General features: G+C 47.1%; 1 protein-coding gene across 3 annotated transcripts in view; it reads right to left on the minus strand.

Moving 5' to 3' along the window:
* Positions 1-27364, minus strand: part of OXSR1 (oxidative stress responsive kinase 1) — a 125951-nt gene extending 98587 nt beyond the window's left edge. The window contains exons 1-2 of one of the 3 annotated variants that reach the window (XM_054016579.1): positions 27192-27280; positions 17128-17330 (exon numbers count right to left, since the gene is read on the minus strand). Coding sequence is in view for 1 of the 3 variants with exons in the window: in XM_054016577.1 (XP_053872552.1) it covers positions 27192-27261 (70 nt within the window). In the remaining 2 variants the exon portion in view is untranslated. Of the gene's footprint in view, positions 1-17127; positions 17331-27191 lie in introns of all 3 variants that reach the window. The other 2 variants (XM_054016577.1, XM_054016580.1) reach the window with 2 other exon arrangements.
* Between the last annotated feature and the right edge of the window lie 161 nt (positions 27365-27525).

Below are 27525 nucleotides of genomic sequence, written 5' to 3' on the forward strand. Positions count from 1 at the left end.
GGGCAGTAGAGTTCAAACTAATGACCAGAGAGGCGTGAACAGGCATTGTGGAACACCTCCTGGAGGCCAATTGCAGCGCTGTAATTGACCAGGGTGTCTGCACTGGCACTGCAGTGCTGTAGCCCCGGCGCAGAAAGCTCTACGCCTCTCGTCAGGGTGGCTTTTTTACAGCGCTGCAACAGCGCAGTTTTTGCGCACTAAGTGGCTCGGCAGCGTGTACACCTCAGGAGTTACAACGCAGAAAGCTGCTTTACTGCGTAGATACTTACCAGTGTAGACAAGGCCTCCGACTCTACCCGAGTCAATCCCAACATTGCACTGTACACCCCACCATGGTTACCGCACAGCTCCCTGACACTCTTCACTGGGACTGGCAGAATTGCAGATGTTTCAGAACATGTTACAACCGTAAGCCCAGTTCTCCAGTGAAAAGAGTCAAAGCTAGGGTTGCCATATTTTGAGTGTCCAAAAGGAGGACACTCCACGGGGCCCAGCCCCGCCCCAACTCCACCCCTTCCCCAAAGTCCCCACCACAACTCCGCCCCCTCCCCTGCTTCCTGCGAACATTTGATTCGCGGGAAGCCTGAAGCAGGTAAAGGAGGGATGGGGGGAGGAGGCGCGGCCCAGTCTGGCCCCCCCGGCATCTCCAACCTGGGTCAGCTTGGGCCCTGGGATGCCGGCCCCCGGCCCGGCCCCCGGCCCTGCATGTCCTGATTTTCCCGGACATGTCCGGCTTTTTGGGATTTCCCCCCGGACGGGGATTTGGAGCCCAAAAAGCCGGACATGTCCGGGAAAATCCGGACGTATGGTAACCCTAGTCAAAGCCCATGTGATGCTGTATGGAATCTGGGGGACATCTGAGAATATTATGATTATTAATATTGAAAATTGCAATGAGTTATTTCAGATAGGCCATGTAGGGTATCTGCAAAAATGTTATAATTTGCTAGATATGATCATCTAATTTATGTGTTTATATCACCTTTGTATTAGGAGTTATAGATATGTCTGTATTTCAAACTTGTGCTATGCTTCTGGGTGACATCCCTAGGCAGTTTGGCATCAGCACTGCCTAGCCTGCTTGATGGCCCATTAAGGACCATCATCTATATAACTGACCCATTGAGAGAAGGCAGATACACCTCAAGACTCAGCAAGGCATGCAGGGACATACCTATGGACAGAAATCTCAGGCTTTCAAGCCATGTCTTTGAAACAAAGGAAGCACAGGTCACACGGCAAAAGACTATAAAAGCCAGCTGCTGCTTCTCCATTTTGTCTTCAATCCTGCTTCTTAACTCTGGAGGAACTTTCCTACAAACTGAAGCTCTGAACAAAGGACTAAATGACCCGTCCAAGCTGTGAATGTGTTCCAGAGAGACTTTCAAGCCAGCAAACTCACCAATACTGCTAGGAACCTAATATACGGACGTTGAAGTCTTTGTATGTATGTGACTGTTTTACCATTTAACACCTCTCTTCTTGTTCTTTTCTCTTTATAATAAACCTTTAGTTTTAGACAGCAAAGGATTGTCTGGCAGCGTGGTATTTTGGGTAAGATCCAAACCTATACTGACCTGGTAATGTGGCTGACCCTTTGGGGTCAGAAGAACATTTTGTATATGCAAGAAGAGTTTTTAAAATAACTTCTCACTGTACTGGATCTAGGTGCTGATTGGGAGCCAGAGACTGGAATGCAATAAAGGAGGCTGTGTGATTTCTTTTTTGCTTCTTGATAACCAGTGTGGGGGATCAGAAGCACGGTTTGTGACTGGTTGGGGAGTTTAACTTCAGTGTTACCCACCAGTCTTGGGAGTATCTGCTCTCCCTTTTGCAGCCTGCCCTGACCCTGGCATTTCCAGTGAGGTCTGTCCCTGGCATCACGGGTCACAGCCCAATGTAATAAAGAAGCAGGAAAAAGCTACTGTGATTTGCATTTCCTCTTTAAGCCATTTTACCAAAAACCCTGGATGCAGACTAGCCAAAGGCTAAAACCATGTATGCAACTATTCTCCCAGCCAGTGTCTGACCGGACAGTAAGCTCTTCAGGATAGACACCATCTCTCAGTGTGTGTTTGTTCAGTACCTAGTCCAATAGAGACCTGGGGTCTTATTGGAATCGGACAGTGAAAATCCAAATAGCTTTCAGAGGCCAGGCAGGAAGGGAATCCTCTAAATTCAGGACTCAAAGTATAATTCCCTGCTGCTCTCCCTGCTAAGACACCACCTGCTCTTCTGCTACCCCCACCCCAATATTCCTTGCTTCTCCTCTTTTCAGCTCCCACTATAGCAGTTAATTGTAGAGAAACAATGAAATAGCAAAAGCATATCAAGCAAGGTTTAAGCCAAGCTGCACTAGGATGTGCCACAAGTGGAGTTGTTCTTTGGTAACTGCAGCAGCATGCCATACTTTAGAGACTGAACAAAGACAGGTTTCCAGGCTCCTCCAGAGAGTAATGAAAACATAGCTGCAATTCCTGAAGTGGCTTTGTTGCTATGTGATTTACTTGTGAAATTCCTTGGGGGTGGGGGAAGGAGGAGAGAGGGGAAGACAAGAGTCTTAAAGCTGTGGATCAAGGTTAATGCAACGCAATATATTTAGCAAATGATCCTGCAAGCTACAGATATGGAGGAAGGGAGGCTCAGGAGAGGTGACATTGCCTGGCTGGGAAGTTACTGAACATTTAGAACCAGGAAAGAGTTTTGTTTTTTTTTGCGGGGGTGAGAGGGAGGGAATTTCCATGGCTGTCCGTTACAAATCCCAGACTGGCTAATACTCCAATCCCTTTATGTACGGTCTCACAACAGGTCCACTCCAGCCCTTTCAATGGGCATCAGTCTATCATGAGGAGATCTTACTGCTGAATCCCATGTGCAGCTAAGGTGCCCAGTTTTGCGTAGTCCCTAATCACTGTTGCTAGCTCTGGGTTACTCAGGCACATTCCCCAGGAGCAGACCGCATGTCTGATACCCATTTTTAGCAGCAAAACCCAGAGTCCACCATCTAGGCCCTGGAACCAGTGCCACAGCACCCCCACAGGTGCTTAAACACATTGTCTCCCTCCCTGCCCCGACAACCTCATTGTGGAAGCTCTAGTTTCTAGTTAACCCAATCAGGGACAATGTGGCAGTAGAACAAGGAAAAAACAGGCTTAGCAAGGAATTTCTTAAACACATACACTTTATTTTTAAAGAGCACAAGAGAGTTATAGATCTATGGAACTCCTGAACGCAATTCCCTCCAGTCTATTCTCACCTCTTTTGTAAGTGTCTAGGGAGCTGGCTACATTCGGGACTTCACAGTGCTGCCGCGGCAGCGCGAATGTAGTCGCGCCACTAGCGCTGCGAGAGGAGTAGTTTGCAGCACTGCGAGCGAGCGTGCAGCGCTGCAGGCTCTGATTACACTGGTGCTTTACAGCGCTGTACTCGCTGCGCTCAGGGGGGTGTTTTTTCACACCCCTGAGCACAGCAAGTTGCAGCGCTGTACAGCACCAGGATAGCCAAAGCCTAGGTTTGGTCCAAGTCCATAGGGGACGTGAAATTCCTCCTACCTCCATTCCCTCCAGCTTGTCCTCTGTTTCCGGTGAAGAAATGGACCCTCTTGCTCACATAAACAGCCTCTTTTTAAAAACCATTGTCACCTTTTTAGTCAGGTGAAGAAACTGCAGCCCTCCAGCCATGTGCTTAGATCAGGGAGCAGAGGGCGATTGGGTGTTCCAGCTCCTCTGTGAAGAGACCATTCAAAGTCAAAGGCCCTACAGTACTTGCAAGTGACCCCATTGCTCACACAGTGGAGCAACAGCCAACGTTGATGGCCCTTGACTGCTCTGTCACAGCTTTCCAGTCTCTCCACTCTCTGCCTGTCAAATTCATGCTACAAAATGGCTGATTAACCCACAACAATGGTTATAGTTACAAGTGGTGTTCATAAAATCAAATGAATTCATAATTGGACACAGACATTCTCCAAACGGTCACAAAGGGCTTGAGAAATTCACTCAGCCCTGGGGAGGAGGAAGTTGTCCAGGGCCATCAACTTCTAGAGAACGTAAGCTCTCATTTATAAAACGAAGTCTCTAGCACCTATGATTGCAAGGATAGCTTCCACTCAGGAACACAGTAACTGATGCAGTGCTACGATCCTGACTCAGCAGAAAGATAGCTCCCTTGCCTGCCTTTGCTGCTGCTTGGATCTCACCCAAGCTTGCAGCTCTGCCCTGAACTGTCTGTTCTTGTTGCTGCTATTGGGAACCCTGGGAGCAGCAGTGAAACCAGCAAGAAGCAGGTCAATTTCATTCCGCAGCTGCTTGGCGAAGCTATGAGGACTAGGTGAGAGGCAGACAGTGCAGCCATTCCCTGGGAGAGGCTGACAAACAAGAGGCTGGAAGAGCCCACCACCACCCTCATTGCAATGATGAGTGTTGGGAGTGGGGGATTAATGTGAGCAATGTTTCCCATACAGCAGTCAGAGGCATGCAGACTTCACATTTATCCAACACCTACCTGCTAAAAAAGAGATGGAGCTCCCCAAGCAATGGCCACCATTCATAATCCCAATGTTCTTCCCTTTTCTAGCAGTCATGAGAGGATGGGACACATCTGACTTCAAACTGGGCATTGCCCTTAATCTTAGCCCTCTGCTGTCTGTGACAATGTGAGGAAGCTATGTACAATTTATGAATTCTGCTTGATTTTATGAACTTGGTGTAGTGAATCAGCCACAAGCTGGCATGGTCCCTAACAGGTGTGACCCACACAGTCTGGAACTAGGGTGACCAGACAGGAAATATGAAAAATCAGGACAGGGAGTGGGGGAGGGGGGGGGGGTAATAGGAGCCTATATAAGAAAAAGACCCAAAAATCGGGGCTGTCCATATAAAATCGGGACATCTGGTCACCCTATCTGGAACATATGCATACTCCAGGGGGTACACAGAGCTCCTCCAGGGAGTACATCAGCTCATCTAGATATTTGCCTAGTGTTACAACAAGCTACAGAAAAAGCATTAGCAAAGTCATACAAACAAATTTAATACAGACAGTGACTTGTTTTTACTGCTCTATATACTAAAAACTGAAATGTAAGTACAATATTTATATTCCAATGGATCTATTTTAGAATTATATGGTAAAAATGAGAAAGTCAGCAATTTTTTCAATAATAGTGTGCTGTGACTCTTGTCTGATTTTGTAAGCAAGTAGTTTTTAAGTGTGGTGAAACTTGGGGGTACCCAAGACAAATCAGACACCTGAAAGGGGTACAGTAGTCCAGAAAGGTTGAGAGTCACGGCACTACAGAACAAATAAGAGTCATCACTAGCCTTAACGACTGTGCTCTGGTTGAATAATGGGTATACTAAGGAGCGTGCAGGAGCTAGAAAACCAGTCTGACCAAGTTTCACTGGGGTGGAGCCGGGGGGGAAGAGACGGACGAAGGGAGGAGAGAAGAATGGTAGAATCCCTAAAACAGGAGAACAAAGAGGAGGACAGAGCAGCAGTTCTAAAAAGACAAAAGGAATCTTGTGCAGGAGAAAGGCATACTTTCATAGCAAAGGGAATTTTTTTCTGACTGTAGGCCAACTAAGGAAGAAGGAAGCTGGCTGCAGGAGATAAACTACACAATTCAGAGAAGTAATGTACAGAAGAGGGGATCCTGGATGCTCCTAGAGGACTTTCACCAAATCCCAAAGCACACTCAAGAGTGATGAGGAAACTGAGGCAGAGAAAGGTGTTTTGTCTTGCATAGATCTGTTTTTCTTGGGCTTTCTAAAATAAAGAGTAGTGTTAGAAATCTTTACAAAAGCCTGTGTGTTATGTGCTTTAACTATCATGTGTCCCTGAAGAAGTAAACCTGAGTGACCACAAGGCTGAAGCTCTGGGAAAAGGTGTGCTTAAGTCTTTGAGGGTGACGTAGGAAGGGCACAGCAGTAGTTCCTTTAAGGGGTAACAGACAAGGTCTGTGACCAGGAAGTAGGCCAGAGGCTAAAGGCTCCAACACTGGGTCTATCAGACCAAGAGAATCTGATGAACACCTGGTGAGTCCCAATCTCACATGGGTGGTGGGTGGAGCCCCACTTTGGGGAGGCTGCCCCCAGCTCTGCCCCATCCACCTACCCCATGGCCAGAGCCCCAAGACCCCCGGCACTCCCTCCTCCTCCCCGCAGATGGAGGAGCCCCGGGCCAGCCAGAGCCCTGAGCCCCCACACCAACCTGCCCGGAGAAGCATCGGGCCAGCCAGAGCCGCCACAGCTGCGCCTCCCCTCCACAGACCCCAAGCCATGCCGCGGGAAAATTCCAAAGCTCTTCTCTCTTCCAGAAGAGCCTGAGCTTTTGCTATGCCCCATGCCGGTTCCGTGGCAACTGAGGAGGCGGTATGTGTTACTCAGCTTCCCGGATTCATCAGTCATCGCCCTGGACTCCGGGAGCTGAGTAGCACACACCATCTCCTCAGCTGCCCCAGAACCTGCGTAAGGCATAATAAAAAGCAAAAATTTCCCCCGCCAAACCGACAACCAGCGTCTGATGGCAGCAGCTGCACCAGGGAAGACAGAGCCTCCCCTGGCCTATTATACCCGCCACCCATGCAAACACAGGAACCTGGAGCTTCACCAGGGCTGAGAGTGTGATAAGTTTTTTCAAGCCCTTTGTGTGAGGTGGTGAGTAGGGAAAGAGACTGGGAGAATACGTTAGAAAAGGAAGTAGGGTAAAGAGAAATGTTCGGGTCCAGGACTGGAGAGAAAAGAATCAGGGAAGGAAATAGAATACGGCATAGGAAAAGAACAAGGATATGGGGTGGAGAGAAAGGGGGGGGGGGGATATACACTAATGTATTTCAGGAATGAGATAAATGATCCATTATAGCAGAGTAGTCTTGAGTGAAGCCAGAAAGGGAAAGCAACTTTAACAAGACATGTGGGTAAGTTACAAGTTCAGAAAGTTGATTGACAATGTTCTTAATTAAATACCACACATGTTCTATTCCTTTAACTTGCAAGAATGTAACTTTGTTATGGCCCAACATAAGTATTTCTCATCCTTGGTACTAGGCTGAGTCCTGACTAAGGTGCTTGGCTACACTTGTGAGTTAGAGCGCATTAAAGCAGCCCTGGGCGCCCTAACTCACTACCCACCCACACTGGCAAGGCCCATAGAGAGCTCTGACTCCAGGGCTAGAGCGCTCCTGGTACTCCACCTTGGCGAGAAGATTAACTCTTGGTGCGCCTTGGCTGAAACGCCCGGGCATCAGTGTGAATGAGGTGTTGCATTACTGCGCTCTGAGCAGCCTCCGGAAACATCCCATAATCCCCTTAAGTCAAGTGGCCACTCTTGTCATTGTTTTGGAATCACTGCAGGATGCGGATATGCCCTTTGAAAGCTCTGTTTCTGGCAGCCGGCATGCTTATCTGCTCCAAGACAAAGCAACCATTGCTGTGGAATACTGTGTGAGAGAGAGAGAGAGAGAGAGTCGGGGGGGGGGGGGGGGCGCACGAGGGTATCTGCTGCTGTCTGAACTTACAAGACAGCATGCTGACATGCTCTCAGCCCCCCAAAAAATCCACTCTCCCCCCACATACACACAACACACTCCCTGTCACACTCCACCCCACCCCCCATTTGAAAAGCACATTGCAGCCACTTGCATGCTGGGATAGCTACCACAATGCACTGCTCTCTGTGGCCGTTGCAAGAGCTGCTAATGTGGCCACACCAGTGCAATTGCAGCTGTCGGCGTGGACAGATTGCCGCACTTTCCCTACCTCAATCTACGAAGGCTGGTTTAACTCAAAGCTCTCTACATCTGCAAGCGTAGCCATGCCCAAAGGCTATGTCTACATTGCATCAAACAAAGTTGACAGATTACATTGGGATACAGCCACCAAAGTTTGTCTGTTGCTTATATGACCACATACTTGCCTGCTTGCATCAGCACTCTGTGTATTCACCACGAGTGCTTGCGTGGATGCAAAGTGAGGAGTGTCACAGTATCCCAGGATGCCACATGCCGCCATCCTGGGCAAAGCCTTTTGGGAAATTTTGGTAATGCATTATTAGATAGAGATGACTTGACCAGAGATCTCTAGGAGCTTGGGGTCAACTCCCCAACATGCAGTGTTCTCCATCCTATTAAGCCATCCATATCCTAGAATTTTCACCTTTTTTTTTTTTTTTTTTTTTTTTTTAAGAAGCCCATAAACCCACACAGCATTTTTTGGGGTCTGCCACCTCTGACAGAAGCACGGAGCCCATAGACCTCCCCTATTTTCATGAACACTGAACACACTATCTCCTGATTTGCAGATCCACAGGAGGATCAAACAATGGAAGGCAGGATGTCTTCGAGGACAGTTTGCTGAGAGAGATAGCGAAAACACTTCAAGGTTCTCGGTGGCATTCATGCAGCAGCTGGTCGAGCACTGCATTTAGGTCTGAGAAACACCCACTGACTGGCGGGATTGCATCATAAAGTGTGTCTGGGACAACAAGCAGTGACTGCAAAAGGCCACATCCCTGGATGTGTGCGCCAAGTTGGACCAAGTCCTCCAGCAACATGGACACCAAAACGAGAGCTGCATTGACAGTGAAGCAGTGAGTGAACTTTGGCATTTCTGGGCGCATGCAACGGCAGATTGCTACTGATCAGTGGGAAATCATTTTCAAGTTGCAAAATCCAAGTGGTCATACAAGTGTGTAGGGTCATTAATCTTCTCCTGCTACGTATGACTGTCTCGGCAACGTGCAGGACACAGTGGATGGCTTTGCAGCAATGGGGTTCCCAAACCACGGTAGAGCGATAGACAGCACGCACATCCCTATTCTGGCACCATCCCACCTTGCCACAGAGTACACCTACAGAAAGGTGTTTTTTTTATGGTTATGCAAGCATTGGTGAATCACCAAGGACACTTCACCAACATCAGCATAGACTGGTAAGGAAAGGTGCAAGACACTGACATCTTTAACAACATGGGATTGTTCAGAAAGCTGCCAGCAGGGATGTTCTTTCCTCGACCAGCATATTACCATTGGTAACACTGAAATGCCAATAGCAACTCGGGGAGGGGCAGCCTACCTCTAGCTCATGAAGCCATACACTGGACACCACAGAAAGGAAAGATTCAACTACACACTCAGCAGGTGTAGAATGACTGTCAAATGTGCCTTTGATAGACTGAAGAGATGCTAGTGGTGTTCACTCACTAAACTGGATTTCACTGAGAAAAACATCCCAATGGTGATAGCTGACTGTTGTGTCTTGTGTAATATCTGTGAGGCAAATGGGGAAAAGCTGCCACCATGACTTTGAACAGCCAGACAAGTGCTATTGCAAGAGCCCAGCACCGAGCTATGTGGTGGAGGGAGGCTTTGAAAGAGCACTTTAATGGCCAGCCAGAGTTTCTCTGGGCCTGGAGCTTTGGTTGTTAAGATGTGTGTAGTGCTTGCTGTACACATTAATGAATATGACTGGATGTTTTCCTGAAGCTATGAATTGTGTGGTGCTTGGTGTGAATTTACAATACCATTTGCTTTGGCAACCACTATGCATGCTGCAATATTTGTTCTGAACTAACGAAGAATGTGATTTGCCAAAAATAGAACTTTGAGTGAGAAAAAGAGCACGGAAAAATCAATGTGTGAAAAACCCTATAGGGAGCGTCATACACATTTTTAACATAACTAAATGGGATTGGAAATATAAAATTTAAAAAAATAATTATGTCCGTTTGAGTAAACAAATGTAGTCCATTAATGCTATACATACACCAACCATGATTTTCACAGATTAATGTATATGAAGCTGTGGTTTTCTTGCATGGAGTGGTAAGGAGTTGCAACTATTTGATTTATTTGTGAAATTCCTTGGGGGTGGGGAAGAGACAAGAAAGGGGAAAGACAAGAATCTTAAAGTAGTGGATCAAGATTTATGCATCACAATATATTCAGCAAATGAAACTGCAACCTACAGATATGGAGGAAGGGAAGCTCAGGAGAGGTGACATTGTCTGGCTGGGAAGTTATTGAACATTTAGAACCAGGTAACAAAATGATTTGGGGCAAGGGATTTCCATGGCTTCTTGTTACAAATCCCACACTAGCGATTACTCCAATCCCTTTCCGTAGGGTCTCACAACCGGTCCACTCCAGCTCTCTCAATGGGCATCAATCTTATGATGATGAGATCCTACCATTGAATTCCATGTGCTGCTAAGCTGCCTGGGTCTGGGTAGTGCCTGATCACTATTCCTAGCTCTGGGTCACTCAGGCACACTCCCCAGAAGCGTAACCCACGTCCGACACCCATTTTTGGCCGCCATCTAGGCCCTCGAACCAGTGCCACAGCACTCCCACACACCCCAGGTGCTTAGACACATTCCTACCCCCCGACAATCTCATTGTGGGAGCTCTAGTTCCTAGTTACAGAGTGGCAGTAGAACAAGGAAAAACAGTGCTAGCAAGGAACTTCTTAAACACATACACTTTATTCTTAAAGAGCACAAGAAAGTTATAGATCTATGGAAAAAACACTCTGGAACGAAATCCCCTCCAGCCTGATCTCGCCCCTTTTGTAAGTGTCTAGGTTTGGTCCAAGTCCATATGGAAGGCTAAGTCCCTCCTGCCTGCATTCCCTCCAGCTTGTCCTCCGTTTCTGGTGATGCACCCTGTGATGACAAGTACTATGTTGGGGAGAGGGGTGTAGGGAGCAATGACTATGGAGTTCTCCAAGGAAAACAAAAGAGGGAAAGGCTGGGATTTCTAGACTTGTAGGTCCTGCAGCATTTGAGTTTGCTACTTGAGAAGACCCATTATGTCCTGGTGCATTTCCCAGTCCTTGTCCTGCTTGGACTCCTGGGCATTTTTCCTGTCCTCGGTCTTTTTCCATGCTGTTAGCCTATTCACACTGCAAGCCCTTTGTTGACAATCCAGAGGAGCATAGGCCTGCAGGATCTCACAGAACATCTCTTCCTCACCAAAGCCATGCTTTCTGCAGGTGTGGAGGGGGCACCCCTTCAGGCCACCACACGAGGAGCTGCTGATAAAAACCATTGGATTGACAGTCGCAACGGCAAAGAAAAGATAAGTTTCAAAATTCTTCCCTCATTCCCACAAACACTTTTAATAAGAGATGCTTATTGACACTTCGACTTTGGAGCACCTTGGCACAACACCGCTCTCCAGGCCAAGCTCTGGTGAATACAGCCCACCACGAGGAGGGGGAAGGTGGATTTTCTGTTCCATGAAGCTATACAATTTTCGGCCATTCTGCCCATGGGTCTGAGCATATGGCAATGGCACTATTTTCCACAGGTGGTGGTGATTTTAGGTGACACCTCACAACTGAGGATCACGAAGGCACAGAACAGCTGCTACTGGTGTCCCAAAGCCACCCAGGCCTGTATATTGCTGACTGCAATGAGCCTGCCAAAGCCATCAGAGTGATGTGAGAAAGCATCCTACAGCAGAGAAAGAAATAAAGCATCCACCCTAGAAACCTTCAGGAGAGAACTGCGGAGATCTCAAGAGCACAGAAGATCATAAGGGGAAAATAGGCACACACTTACCCACCTTCTCTTCCCCTTCATCATGCTCACTGTGGTAGTGTCTCAAACAAGCCCTGGCTCGCAGCATGACTCGAGTCCCCCACTGTGCACATCCCTCCATTCCTCCCATCCCACGCTGTTCACAGCAGGAGTTTGTCTCCTCGGAGGTATCCACAGTGGTCTGTGAAGTGTTGATAGGGTCTCTGCCAAGTATGGTATGTAGCTCTTGTAGAAACGACAAGGTGGCGGCACAGCACCAAATCTGTTGTTGTGTTCCCTGGCCTAGTGGTATCCCTGATAAAGTTCCATTACTTTCACGCAGCACTGCTGCTGATCCCTGCATCCCCTGTGCAATCTGGTCACAGAAAGTGGAGATCTACAGCTGGTCTGTAGCTGTGCTTGCAGTCTCACTGGTCCAGGAGATCCAATACTTCCTGTATGCTCCAGGCTGGAGCTTGTCTAGTACCTGTCTGCATACGTGGAGCCGACATGGTCGGCTGGGCAGTTGCACACAGCAAAGGTGAGCTGCTAGGTGTGCTTGCCAAGGTGGACAATCAGGATAAGGCATTTCAAAAAAACACATGGGGAACTTTAATTGGGCTGGCAGCTTCTGGTCTCCCTCACCCCCCAGCAGTGGAGTTTAAAATTGTGGCCAGCGCAGTCAATGTCACAGGAAATCTGGCATTGTGGGACAGCTGCTGGAGGACTGTTAGGGTCAACACAGGTCATGCAAGGTCTACCCTCTCACTGTCACCTCAGTAGGTCAACCACAGCTCTACACCATTTAGGGATGTGGTTTTATTGCATTGCTGCAACAAGGCACTTTCATCCACCGGAGACAACTGTAGACACATGCACATAGAGCTCAACCTAAGGCAACTTATGTTGATGTAACTTTGTAGTGTAGTGTCTGGCAAATAGTGTAGTGTCTGGTGCAATGGAGCCAGCAGTCGCAGCGTTCCCTCCTCTCCTGCTGGTGCCCGGGGTTGAAGCTGCTCCTCAGCTCTCAGGCCTCTTTGCTCCCGCAGAGGCAGCAGGTCAGAGCCACCTGGATAGGGAGACCTGTCTCCGTGGCTGGCAGACCCCTCCAGGAACAGGGACCACAGGGGAGTCCTCCCAGCAGACAGCCCCTAATACCCCTCTCCCTACACCGAGCTACGCCCCCCCTGCACCCTGAGCTACCCCCATGCCTGCACACAGCCCCTAGCTACCCCCTCCCTGCACCCTGAGCTGTTTTCAAATTTTTGAGCTAAGCCCACCACCTTTGAGTCATAATTTTTGATTGCACCCCCACCAACCCAGACAGGCTGGGTGGCCTGCTGAGGTGAGTCAGGGGGTGGAGGTGGCGCACCCTCCACAGACCCCACCATGCGCTCGAGCCCCACTGGCCCCTGCAAAATAGAAGTCAAACTACACCTACGTCCAAAGCCCCTGCCCCGCAGCCCCCCATGCCCACCGGGCCCTGGAGTTTTTATAGCATGTTGAGGGAGGCCTCAGACAGAAAAAGGCTGAGAACCCCTGCCCTATTGGAGGCAGTTATCCAGCCATTGCAAGGCATAGGCTGGATGTAATAGGATCTTTTCTATCTCTATTAGTGGGTTCAGTGCACAAAATTAGTTGAATTGCTAGAAAGAGTATTACCTAAGCACAAGTAAGAAGAGTTACTCTGGATCCTATATGCAGAATGAATAATTTTATGTTAAGGATACTTGTCCATCATGCCCTCACAGCTGTTCAAATCAAGGTTTGGGTCAATAACATGGAGAAATGAGAATTCTTCTGTTGAAATGCTGTTTGTTGGATGTTAATGTCAAGGTAGTTACTAGACAAGAGTTTGCATCCTCTACTACTCTATTTTAAATCAAGTTCCAATTGCCATCTTTTTAATAGAGGTATTTGGAAATGTTTGGAGAATCTGAAAGATAAAACAGCTCAGTGCTGCAATCTCAGTCTGCAGCTCTCCCATCCCCAAATGAGAGGAGGGGATATTCAGTTGGGTTTAAAGAAAAAGAGCTGCAATATCACCATCCAGATGCTCCAAATATCACCCAGCCCCTCCAGCAAAGAGGTTGCCAGGACCAGCATCACAAGCAGCAGAAGAAAAGTTGAAGAAACATCAACAGCATCTCTATACATCATAAAGAGGCAGTAGAGGGCATATTTACTCTCTGGTACAGCAGTTTACCTTTACATGTCTATTAGAAGTATCTGAACAAGCAATAAGAGGGTGAATAGGAGTTCATCCATCAGGGGACATACAACTAGTCAGAAGAAATTTCTGTGTGTTAGCACAGTGGTCTCAAACCTTTTTACACCCAAAGTCTCTTTTTGAAATTAAGGGCAAACCAGGATCTTTCCCGCCCCTTCCCCAAGGCCCTGCCCTGCTCACTCCATCCCCCCCCACACACTCACTTTCACTGGGCTGGGGCAGCGGGTTGGGAGGAGGTGCGGGCTCTGGGCTGGGGCTGATGGGTTCACTGTGTGGGAGGGGGATCTGGGTTGAGCCTGGGGCAGGGGTTTGGGGGAGTAGGTGGGGTGAGGGGTTCAAACTCTGGGAGGGTGTCTGGGTGCAGGAGGGGGCACCAGGCTGGGGCAGGAGTATTGGGGTACAGGAGAAGGTGCGGGGTGCTGGCTCTAAGAGTGGGGTCAAGGCTAGGGCAGGGAATAGGGGTGCAGGAGGGAGTACGGGGTGCTGGCTCTGGGAAGGGGCTCAGGGACTGGGCAGGAGTTTGGGGCGCAGGAGGGGGGCTTCAGGTGCAGGAGGGGGGCTTCAGGTGCAGGAGGGGGGCTTCAGGATGCAGCCTCCCGCCAGGCAGCACTTATCTGAATCGGAGGTGCAGCAAGCCTAAGGCAGGCTCCCTGCCTGCCGCGGCCCCACACCACTCCTAGAAGGGGCCAACGCAACTGGGGGGGGGGCATGCACGGGGGGCACATGGCTCTGCGCGCTGCCCCACTTTGCAGGCACTGCCCCTAAAGCTCCCATTGGCCACAGTTCCCCATTCCCGGTCAATGGGAGCTGTGGGAACAGCGCTTGCAGGCAGGAGCAGCGCACGGAAACACCCCCTCCCCCCAGGCCACGGGGGCATGCTGGTTGCTTCCAAGAGTGGCATGGGGCCGCAGCAGGTAGCCAGCCCCACTGCGCCCCCGCAGCCGGAGATCGCGATCAATTAGGAGAGTTCCAAGGATCAACCAGTCGATCATGAACAACGGGTTGGTGAGCACTGGACTAACGCAACTTATGCATGTAACTCTCACATGCACTTTAGAAAAGATTCACTCATCATCCCTCTTAATTTGACTTAGGCATTTCGAAATACAGAAGAATCTCAGAATTACAAATACCAGAGTTATGAACTGATCAGTCAACCACACACCTCATTTGGAACCGGAAGTATACAATCAGGCAGCAGCAGAGACCCAAAAAACAAAAAAAAATGCAAATACAGTACAGCCCTGTGTTAAACGTAAACTACGACAAAAAAATAAAGGGAAAGCAGCATTTTTCTTCTGCATAGTAAAGTTTCAAAGCTGTATTAAGTCAATGTTGAGTTGTAAACTTTTGAAAGAACCACCATGATGTTTTGTTCAGAGTTATGAACAACCTCCATTCGCCAGGTGTCCGTAACTCTGAGGTTCTATTGTAAAGGAGGTTTCCCTTTACTTCAGTTCTGAAAAGCAACTACAAACAGCATCAGAAAGCTCAGGGCCCCATGGAGTCCATGATTCTGTAGAGGTTGAATTGGCTGTTACAGAATTGTTTTCATGAACCTAGGCTCTTTTTTAAACTAAAGAATTGTTTCTAGCCCTCATGGTTGTGAAGAAAACCTTAATCTTGGACTTAACCAATGCTGTACTGTCTGCACGAGTCTGCAAACATCCTGAAATAAGAACTCTGATGTCTGAATTGCACCACTATCTCAATGAGGTTAACTATGAAACCTAGAGATGACCATATCAACACAAAAAAGCAACAGAGGCTCCTGTGGCACCTTTAAGACTAACAGAAGTATTGGGAGCATAAGCTTTCGTGGGTAAGAATCTCACTTCTTCAGATGCAAGTAAGGGAAATCTCCAGAGGCAGGTATAAATCAGCATGGAGATAACTAGGTTAGTTCAAAAACAACAAGGAGTCTGGTGGCACCTTAAAGACTAACAGATTTATTTGGGCATGAGTTTTCGTGAGTAAAAACCTCACTTCTTCGGATGCGAAGTGAGGTTTTTACTCACGAAAACTCATGCCCAAATAAATCTGTTAGTCTTTAAGGTGCCACCAGACTCCTTGTTGTTTTTGTAGATACAGACTAACACGGCTACCCCCTGAGGTTAGTTCAATCAGGGAGGGTGAGGTGCTCCGCCCACAGCTATTTCACTGCTGATTTTAGCAGAAACACCCAACTGATGTGCTTACCCCACAATCCTAAATTGGTTCTCAACTCCCAGAAACCAGAATTCCCTACTCTGTCAAAACTTCCAGATTTCCTCATAAGAGCTTCTACTAAACTAGCATCTTCAGTACAAGAATGTACAGCATATTGAAACCTGACAGCATGGCAAGAGCACAAAGGGACTGACTGACTATGAAGAACACTACTATAGTGATTTATGTGTTTAAACTATTAAAAAAAAAAAAAAAAAAAAAAAGATTCAGGGTTTTCAATTATCTGAAACTGTTGCAGAATACCCCCAGGATCTAGTGACCCTGTGTCAAGCTCACCAGAAATGTCTTTCCATATATGTGGTCCAGCCATTCCCCAGTGACATCTACTCGATTAAGATGACACCACCCTCCCCCACCGGCCAAACTTAGGAACTCATCCTTTGCTCCGAGAGGCAATTAAAATTCTTTCCTCTCACACATCACCTCTAGAAGGAGATACTGCAGGCCAAGTTCTGGAATCAGTTATGTTGTGCAACCCCAAATGCTCAGTGCGGGATAACAGAACAGAATTTGACCCTGCAATCTGAATCTAGTTAACAATACTGTGGATGGATGAAAAAGTGAAGTGATTTCCCTCCTACACAGATATATTGATGAGGAGGCACTAGGAGTTTTTTTTTTTTTTTTTAAACACGTATGTTTGACTAAAGTTACTTATGACTGAGGACAGCAGAACTATAAGCAATAAGCAGCTTGGGTTTATTATAGTAGGAGATACTGCAACAGTTTGTGTTTCAGTCTGTCATCAAATTTCACCTCTTTCAGTTGCTCATAACTTTCTGAAGCTTTTACTTATTGGGTTGACACAGGCTTGCGCTCTGATCAAACAGGAGTTTCTTTTGGGAAGTTTCAGTAAAAACAGTTTAGTCCTTTGAGTAGGAGAGTAAAGATGGCTGGGGCAGAAAGCTTAAGTTTGGCCAGAAGTTAGGCCCTTGATGAGAAGAGCCTTTGTGTGTTCCAGTGAAAACTCATTTTAATTTGACCGAGTTATGAGCCTTTGAAAGTTGCACTTCATGCAGACACAATACAATTGGTACGGACTTCCCTTAAGCAGTGTTTGCAGTGAACGTCAGCTACACTGAGCAGGAGACTGGGGCTAACTTAACAGTGTAGCGAAAAAGTAAATGCACAGAGTGAATCCAGAGCTCTTACCTCATTCACTGTGCATCCTGCAAGAAATGATCTGTGCAGCTTTTAAGGCTTGCTGGAGAGAGCTGTCTCCTGCAGACTTCCCAGAGTGCAGAGTAGAAGAGCTCCCTCTAAGAAAACCTTGTAAGGTGTGTGGGATGCAGCATTTGATGTTGTCATGTTGTGTAGCCAAACAGTTCCATATCACAGAATTTCTTTTAATCTCCCTAGGAGATTACAATAAAAGCCATGTTAAACACTCAAAAGTCAGGAAGTGACAAAGTTAAAGGACTTCAAAAAAAAAGTCATAACTGTCTTAAAGTTATTTTAAAAAACATTCTATTGTTAGCTGTAACACCTGGTGAGACTACTGTGACAAATGAAAGATTTCCATTTTCTAATTTGTTCACTTTGTGCACTTGAGAACCCATTGAGTCTAGTCAGCTTACTCAGAGGGTACATCTACACTCCATTAGACCCCCACTGCTGGCCCCTGCCAGCTGACTTGGGCTAAGGGGCTGTTTAACTGCAGTGTAGATGTTCAGGCTTGGGCTGGAGCCTGGACCCTGTGAGGTGGGAAGATCCCAGAGCTCGAGCCAAAGCCTGGACATCTAAACTACAGTTAAACAGCCTGTTAAGCCAAGCCAGCTGGCATAGGCCAGCCGCAGGTAGACATATCCAGATCATGTGGGTTTGGCATATAGCAACAGGGGAGAGAAAGATATGTAAAAGATAGCAAAAACTGTCATTTTAAAACCACAGAAGTTGGCAGAGCATTTCAGGGCAGGTGTAGGACAAAAACAGTTTCAATTGTCTAGATCTCAGGCAGTATCCCCTTATGCTTGCACATGAGGCCTTAGCTCTGCCCCCTGGTGTTCAAGTACTATGGAACAGACAGCATTTCTCAATATAATAAGGGTTATATCTGCCACTTTAGATATACCTATCTATAGAATTGGCAGAATTCAATTGTTGGGTTTTTTTGTAATTTCAACTCATAATATCGATGTATATTTTAAAGCTTTATTTTAGATGTTTGTTTGTTTAAATGTTTACAGTAGCAGGAAGTTATTGGGAGTCACAATTATTTAATGACAGGACACACTGAGATCCAAAAAGTTGAAGTTTTATAAACTGTTAAAATGCAAACTGTCCCCCTTGCATGTCAAAATATATGAAGTAAATATGCTTAAATCAACAAGTCATACTGGTTTTTACTATTCACTTACTCATCTTTTTGTAACAAGCCTAATTCAAAAGTCAAACACTGGATTTTGACTCTAATAAGTTCCCAACCAGCATTTTTCTTTCTTTGCCCATCTGTAGATTTCAATTCTCATCAATGGAAATATTTTTTCCATCAGTTTGTATATGTATGGCGAAATCAACATTTACTCACAAAAATTTCATCCTTCCAAGCCTACATTTTCCATTCAAGTATACTCATACCACTTACTAACATAATACCTAACTTCATTCACTCAGATTTCATTTTTAAATACATGTTCTCTTCACTAACATAGTTATGACTAAATATGTTGACAGCAGTCACCTACTAAGTAGTCCTTTCAGGCACCACCAGTCTTCTTCAAGTACAATTCAACAGAATGGTGGTCCTGTGGTTAAGGCACTGGATCGGTAGTCAGGAACCTGGGTTCTAGGCCTGACTCCGTCACACATTTCCTGTGTGACCTTGGGCAAGTCACATAAGGCTTGATTTTCTCAAGTGCTATGCAGGAACGGCTCCAACTAAAGTCAAAGGGAGCTACAGCAACTTTGAAAGTTGGGCCCTTCATCTCTGCGCCTCAGTTGTTCAGCTATGACAGGAGTCAGGAAAACGGACTGGGCAGATCACTAGGCTGACCTAGTACAGCAATTCCCATTTTCCTAATACAGCAGTCTTTTTTACTGGCAATTATTCCATGGTTATTTTCTAAACTCACATTGCTCACAGCTTTGTCTCTTCTAAGCTTGCAGGTAAAAAGTCTAAACAAACTACATTTAGCATTGGTCACCCTAGTAGTGAAATAGTTTGACCAGAGAAAACACTTCACAAAAGATCAAGTTTTACCAGATTACAGTTTCAATACTCATTTGTAATTAAAATACCTAGCTCTAGTTGTTTGCAGTTTTAAAGGCTCAGAAGATATTTAAAATTTCAGAAGAACTCAAGTCAACATCTAGAGTCTTAATGGAACAACTCCTGTTCCCATCAACAGCTCCAGCCTCTGGAATAAAATAGTCACTGTGAACTTTAAAAGCTGAATGTTCTGGGGAGAATCGATTCTGTCTCGGAGATTCAGTCAGTTACATAAGTAGTAATATTCCAGAGTGCGCATTTGTCAGCCAATATATGCACCCCTCGGGTATGCAGAGGAGCCAAGGGCACCCAAGATATTTGACTACTGGCTGAGAAATGCCTACCCCAGAGTGTTACACTATACTTATAAAAAGGCTTATTGACAAATTAAAATACAAAATATTAATCTTTCCAAGAAACTAACTCCACTAGAACCAACTGCCATCCAGGAACAAACTACAGTGGTCTGCTTCTATTTAAGGCTTCCTTGTATCTCACTCATCCCAAAATAGCTGAAGGAAACACAAGCAGAATCCTTCGCCCTCCCCTCAAGTCAGCTGGAAAGGCAGCCAAGCTGATTCTATGAGATACTCTTTCCAGCCCTCCTCTTTAGAAGAGAGGTGCTACTGCTGCTTGATTTTATTATTTTTAAAATTTCTCATCCTACTTCCACTTCCTCCCTTCTATCCTCCTTTTACACCAACTAGAGGGAGCAGGGGCTGGCAACAGAAGCTGGACTGCACTTGTAGAACAGCTCTTTTCCTTCATTCCCAGATGATCAGATAGGAGGAAAGTTTCAAAGACAAATGGTTGGATTTTACGAAGTGATGGTAACAAGATTCTAAGTATCTAGAAATCCCCACTGTTCAGATGAGTGGATGGTTTGAATATGGCAGGGACATCCGGCTGCTTACGTGGGTTTAGAGTCCAAGCACTTGCGTTTGGATTTCATAGCGTGGGGCATTAGTTATGGTGATGAGGGCTATGCACATAGATGCCTAGATAGGCTGAGCACTTTGAATACGTTTTATGTTCCTCAAGTTAGTTTTTAAAAGCTTTAATACAACCTAAAACCAATAGAAAGGTTTCCACTTTAAAAGAACAGATCAAACTTTCTACTGAGTTGTTTTTTAGAGAGACATTTCCCTGCAGTGTTCTGAATCTGAACACTGAGAACTTGCAATGGAAATTGACTTAGCTTAGCCAATTAAAATAAATGGAGAAATGCCAGAAACAAACAGAGCAAGAAAAAGAGAATGAAAACTGAACTGGATTTTATGACTTTCATTTTCAATGTATAGCATTAGTAACAAAAAAAAACCTGGTTTGTTTAAATTATTTAGGCTTAGTTACAACTTGCCTACTTTAATTGAATTGTCTCATTAGCACTGCTTCCCCCACCCCCCAATTTCGTAAGGCAACTCCCATCTTTTCATGTACTGTGTATATATACCTGCTATTGTATTTTCCACTCCGTGCATCTGATGAAGTGTGTTTTAGCCCACAAAAGCTTATGCTCAAATAAATTTGTTAGTCTCTAAGGTGCCACAAGGACTCCTCGTTGGTTTTGCTGATTCAGACTAACACGGCTACCCCTCTGAAACTTGCCTACAGTTACCATACAAGACTCATAGGTGAACCATCAATTCTAGTCCCCAAATAGATTCTATACAGCTTATTGCTCGATAAATTTTTCCCATTCCATCTCCTTCTCCCTTAACATAAAAGTGTTCTAACTGCTATTACAGTGGGTAGAGACTTATGAGTGCTCTTTCTGAACTATGCATTTTTAATTTGTGGGATAGGTCCCTATAGATATTTTGATAAAATTCAGAGAACTACACTATGTTCATTGAGATGCTCTTGGGGGGTGCAACAGAATAGTAATCAACCTCTCCTACCTAACCACACTCCCCCCGATCCACAGGAGTTGAAAATTTTCTACACACCTAAATGCCACAGGATTAAGCTGCAAGCTCTACTGTGTTCAGGGGCAATGCCTGTGTAAAACAGCTACCCATATACCCAGCTGCTGGGAAAGGGAAAAACCTTAAGTATTAACTTTATTTTAGACTTCATTTCTGGAAGGGAAAAGGAACATGCACATTCACTCTTTGTTCCTCCTCCTCTCACCCCAGAGCCTCCTGACTGCTGAGAAAGCAGGGGTCGGGGCGGGGGGAGGAGGGGAAGAAAGAGAGAGAGAGAGAGAGAGAGAGAGAGAAGAGGGAGTTCTCTGTTAATTTACCCCTACCCTGCCTCTGGTTTTATACATTCTCCTCCTCCTCAGTTAACGGCTTGCGCCAATGTTACTCCTGGGGGAATTCTGAGCCAAAAAAATTAAAAATTCTGCACACAATATTTTAAAATTCTGCACATTTTCTTGTCAGAATAACAATATAATCACACCAGTTTCAATGATTTTTGGTCACTTATTTTAAAATACCCATCAACAAGTACGTCTGTAACAATACAGACAACAAAAAAGATTCAGGAAATGTTTTTTGACAAATAGATTCCTTACTAGGCATATTAATACAGAATGTTGAGTAATAATTCATTTAAACTACAATACAGAACCGTATTTACTGCATGCCTCAGAAGCAGTGCAAAGGCTTGGGGGAGTCGGGGCAACAGAGGAGCTGAGGGAGAGGGAAGTAATTGCTGCGAAGGAGCCTGGGTGTGAACTTGGAGGGTTGTTGGGTATGGGTGGGAAAAGTATGGAACAGGTTTTTGGGTGAGAGCGGGAAGGGATTTTTAGGGAGCTTCCCCCATGCAGACCCTGGCTAAACCCTAGCCTGTCCCATTCAGTCAGTCACATTCGCCCATCCCCATGTGCCCCTGCACCCCCGTGTGTCCTTGCACCACGACCATGTGTCCCTCCACCCCCACTCAGCAACCCCCCCATCCCTACGTGGCCCTGCACTCTCTCCCCCACCCCCATGTGGCCCTGCACCTCCCCAGCCACCCCTGTCCCTGCACACCCTCCCCCCCATGACCCTACACCTTCATTCCCATTCAGCTCTTTCCCGTCTGTCCTCCCACACCAGCCCCTATGAGCGCCTGTCTGACCCCCAGCAGCCCCACGCTGTCTGTCTCTGATGTGGCCCGACAGGCGCTGTGAAGAAAGCAGGCCCTCTCTGTTCCCTAGCTGGCCAGGAGCTGCTGCTCTGTTCTATCGCCACAGCTCCCTTTAGTGGGCAAAAGGTGGAACTGCAGCAGCTTTCTGGCAAAACATTAAATGTGTAGCTCATTAATTATGCATGCACACAGTGGCACAGAATTCCCCCAGGAGTACAGTTTCTACTTCACATACTGCTCACAGCTTTCTGAAGATGCAGCAGAATGAATGAGTGAAATGAGTCTACTCAAGGGGTCGGCAACCTTTCAGAAGTGGTGTACTGAGTCTTTATTTATTCACTCTGATTTAAGGTTTCGCGTGCCAGTAATACATTTTAACGTTTTTAGAAGGTCTCTTTCTATAAGTCTATTATATATAACTAAACTATTGTTGTATGTAAAGTAAAGAAGCTTCATTTAAAATTAAATTAAAATGCAGAGCCCCCCGGACCGGTGGCCAGGACCCAGGCAGCGTGAGTGCCACTGAAAATCAGCGTTGCCTACCCCTGGTCTACTCAGTTTCATTGTTGCCCACAGGTTTCCCCCAATAGCAACTTTGAGAACCCATAGAATTCTATTTGGTCTTCACTCTATGGCAGATTGGGGAAGCTCTGAGAAGCAGCAGAAGCAACAATGGGGCTATCTTCCTTCAGACTTTAGAAAACAGCACTGCATTGATTTCCATGCAGTCCACATCTGAAGGGTTATCGTTACAACCATAAGGAAGAGAGACTACTTTTTAAAATGAAGCAAGATTCCACAGTAGTTAATAGTCACCCAGGAAAGATGCTTACTCACAACAGGCACACCCTATAACTGTATTGTAATTTCAGTTTGCAGTAAGTTTTTTTGTTTGTTTAAATTAAGTCAAGTTTTGATCCTGAACAAGACAATTTGCAACATTACAATGAAAAAAGGAATCTATATTTGAGAATACTCAGCTGTTAGTCACTGAAGCTAATACAGTGTAATGAATATAGGCCATAATCTATACCTTTAAAATTGAACTAGTCAGATCCACTGCTGAATAACAGGTTTTTAATCCTATATAGAAACTGTAAGGTGATTTATAACAGAACTTCTTTCCTGAATCTGGAAGAATGTTTTCTCTCAACTATTGCACTAAGAGGCCACATTGTCCACCTGATATTTACAGGCAGAGAATTAGTGTGAGGAAATAAGGTATCAGAAGACCGTGAAAAATTGATTTCCTTTACTCAGGTATCAAAAATAGCTGAGTATGTAACATACAGAGTGCTAGGCTGAAAACCTAGAGAACAACTTTTGTCATCACTGAGGAGAAGATGTCAAGGATTCCGTGACTTTCAGAGATCTCTGTGACATTTTCGCTTCAGCCCCAGGGCGGTGGGGCCAGAGCTGTCTGCCAACAGGAGACTCTGGAGCTCTGAGCTGTGGCGTGGACCCGGAGCTGCCTGCCACTGCAGCAGCCGGTGCTGGATTCCCCCCCCCCCCCCCTTTCCCACAGCGGGGCTCAGGCTGTCTTCCCCCATGCTTGGGCTTCAGTCATTTCCCCCCACCCCACCCATCAGCCCCTCCTCCCATTATTTTTAGTAAAAGTCACAGACAGGTCACAGGCTTCCATTAATTTTTGTTTCTTGCCCGCAACCTGTCCATGACTTTTACTAACAATAATCACGATTAAGATTTTGTCATCCATCACAGATCTAGTTAAGTACCTTGAAAGTACTGCTGCAAGGCTTGGCACTTTCCATAGTGGATTCCCACTTTGACCATGACCACAAATTGTAAGCCTATAAATCTTCTAGAGTAATGAGAACCCAGCAAGCCCCTGATGAGAGTTAGAGGATATGTGGAAGCAGGAGGGGGAACGTCCAGTTGCTTAGCCAACCCTGGAACATTTTGTCCCTCAAATTACGTATGTGCTATGAGACTTAAAATCACACCTACATCCTAGACATTGGCAGACATTCCAACATTTAGAAGGAGTAAGATAAAGGGGGACAATAAAAATATTTATAAACACATTTCAGCATATGTTCCAAAAAGTAGGCGATATAGTTTAGAATCCTGATGCAGTCTTTCAGGTAGCAGTTGGCCACCAGAAATTCAGCATACAGATTGTTTGTGGGGGCGGGGGAGGAGGGAAGAGAGGAGAGAAGAAAAAGGAATGAAAAAGCTTATTCCCCAAGCTCAATATGTTACAAACGGACAACAACGTATCTATGTCCTCCTAGTGATTGTTAGACTATGTGAGGCGTATCTGTCAGCAGCTCCCAGGAAAGCAGCTGTTGGGAGTTTAAATGTCTCCCTCAGCCCTGTGTGAATTTCCTTTTCCCCCAGCACAGACTAACATCTAATAAGGTAAATAAGAGCAGAACTTTATAGGGGGAAATGATCGGGGGGGGGCACACCTCTTAGTAGAGTCCCACAAGCAAAGCACTTCCTAGAGACGGCTGCAATTGCTCCCCAGTTTTAGAGAGAACTGGAGCCTAGTGGCAGCTTTTTCCAGCTTCTGCTTCTTCACAGGACAAGCCCAATTTTTGGACACCAGCCTCCCCAGGACATGTTTTCCTGGAAAGGGTTTAAGAAGTGCTAATTCTCACTATTTAGTTTCCCCAGCCCCTGCTGCAGGCACCAGACTCTCCCCCTTCTATAGTACTGCTGCTCCCAATAGGCTAAGGGAGGGAATGGAACCTGATCTGATGGAGCAATGGGGATTTTCAGTACTTCCAGAAGGATTCCATACCAGCCACAGCTGTGGAGATCCTTCCTACTTTTAAAACAATGCCAAGAATTTAATCTCTGTAACCATGATTTCCCCAAATTCTCCCACCCTAGCAAAATAAAGCAGGTCACTGCGTTACAGAGATGCAAAGCCACGGCATGATAGAAGCATCTTCATTTATAATCGCCAAAAGATAAAAGTTCCTCATAAAACAAACTAAAAATTTACTTTTCTAAGACATTGACCAACAACCCCTCCTATATCTCCACCCACTCCACTCTCTGCCTTTCTGGTGAAATGGAACACGAGGCACTGACCTTACAGTCACCTGTGGCACTCAGTAAGTAATGTGTTAGATACTCAGTATGCAGCGATATAGCCTTCACACCACCATACTGATAAAGTGACTAAAAAAAGAAACTGAATACTTGTGGCACCTTAGAGACGAACACATTTATTAGAGCATAAGCTTTCGTGAACTACAGCCCACTTCTTCGGATGCATAAGAAGTGAGATGTAGTCCATGAAAGCTTATGCTCTAATAAATGTGTTAGTCTCTAAGGTGTCACAAGTACTCCTGTTCTTTTTGCGGATACAGACTAACACGGCTGCTACTCTGAAACCTAAAAAAAAGCAAGACTGAGTGAATTAGTGCAGGCATTTAAGTCAAGACAGGCTCAGTCATTCATAAAGAGCAAAGGCTGCTGCCTCAAGCTGAAGTGAGAAGGAATGAGAGAGATTTCAAATATAAAGACACTCACAGCAAAATTCCTCATCCCTTGAGCAGACCAACATACAGCGCCTTGAAAATAATAATCACCATATGGATGGACTCTCCCTTCTGACTGAATACAGCTTGGAGCAGCTGCTCTATAAAGGAAACCGTATATTCCAGAATCGGAGGAGAAGGAGGATCTGCTCTTCATTATTTACTAACATCCCAACCGCCATAACAAACACCTTACATCCTCATCCTTCCCAGCAGCCAAAACAGACCACCCACCGGACAGCATGACATGAGCACCCCTCCTCCAAAACCAAAAGTGGGCAGGCAACTGCCCATAGCAGTTCTTTCCAATCCCAAAACATCAGAAAAATATAGACAACTCCTTCCTCCAAGGCTAAGCTAGAGAAACACAGGGATCCCAACGGCGCGGGGGGAGGGGGGTGCCATTAGACCATAAGATATAATATGCCCCTTTCAGGAGAAAAGCTACAGAGTCCCCTAGAAGATGCTCCCAGAAACGCACATACCAATTACTTTTGAGATCCATGAACAGATACTGGAGTGACTATAACCCTTCCCTTTTAGTTCTAGCCGAGACACACCCCCACTGCTGAAATCCCTACACCCCAGAAGTAGAAACACAGACAGCCAGAATTGCTGCCAGACCCGCTCCCCCTCTCCCAAGCTCAAAATCGCCCAAGCCCCAGGAGCAGAAATACAGCTCAACGCATCGGCAGACACACCCCCCAGGCTCCCAAGACCCCCTCCACCAAAGAAGTAAGACCAGAGTCCCCTTTTGCGCTCCCATTTCCGGAGCTGTAACAAAGACCCTCCGATGCAAGCACCGCCCTAGGCCCCAAGAGCCCCCCAGCCCGAGCAGGAATCCACCCCCCCAGATACAGACTCCAGAGCGAAGCGAGACAACCAGAGAGACACACCCCCCGCGGCCGCTCCACCGCCGGAGCAGGAACAGAGCCAGCCCCTGTCTCCGGGGCTAGGGCCAGACCCACACTCCCCTGCCCGGCCCGTCTCCAGGGCTAGGGCAGAGCCACCCGCGACGGCTCCTACCCCCCAGGAGTCAGGCTCCAGAGCCAGCGCAGACACACCCCCCACGCCGGGCCCGGGCCCTGCCCCCGGGCTGGCACAGACACCAGCACCACCCCGAACCCCATCCGCTGGGAGCCAGATCCGGTCTCCCCCCACCACCACCCCACACACACGCGCCGCCCCGGTACCCCCGGCCCGACTCCCGGGCCCGTACCCCGGCTGGCCAGACCCACACCCCGGACCCTACCCCCTGGAGCCAGGCCGGTCTCCACAGCTAGGGCAGACCCCCCCCCCGGGCTGGCGCGCACACCCCCCCCGGACCCTACCCCCCAGGAGCCACCCCCGGCCGCAGAGAGCCCAGGCCCGTGCCCGGCTGACAGGCCAGCGGGGTCCCCGCGCGCCCCACTCACCGATCACCTCCTGCAGCTCATAGTCATCCCTGTTGATGGACCAGGGCAGGGAGCTGGGGTCCTCGGCCATGGCGGCGCTTCCCCGGGCGCTCCGAGCTCAGCGCCGGGCGAGGCAGGGCAGCGGGGAAGGACGAAGCGAGGCGCGCAGACCAGCGGCCCGACAGCCACCCTGCCTGAGCCCGCCCCGCGCCGCGCCGCGCCGCCCCTCTCTCGCCTCCCCATTGGCTGGGGTCTCAGCGGTGGGGCGGGGTCGGGGAGCGGGGCGTCACAGTCAGGCGAGGCGGGGCCTAGTCGAACCCCCCCCCGCCAAAAAAAGCCCATCGAAAAGGCAGCC

Source organism: Malaclemys terrapin, chromosome 2, assembly GCF_027887155.1.
Source record: "Malaclemys terrapin pileata isolate rMalTer1 chromosome 2, rMalTer1.hap1, whole genome shotgun sequence".
Taxonomy (NCBI): Eukaryota; Metazoa; Chordata; order Testudines; family Emydidae; genus Malaclemys; species Malaclemys terrapin.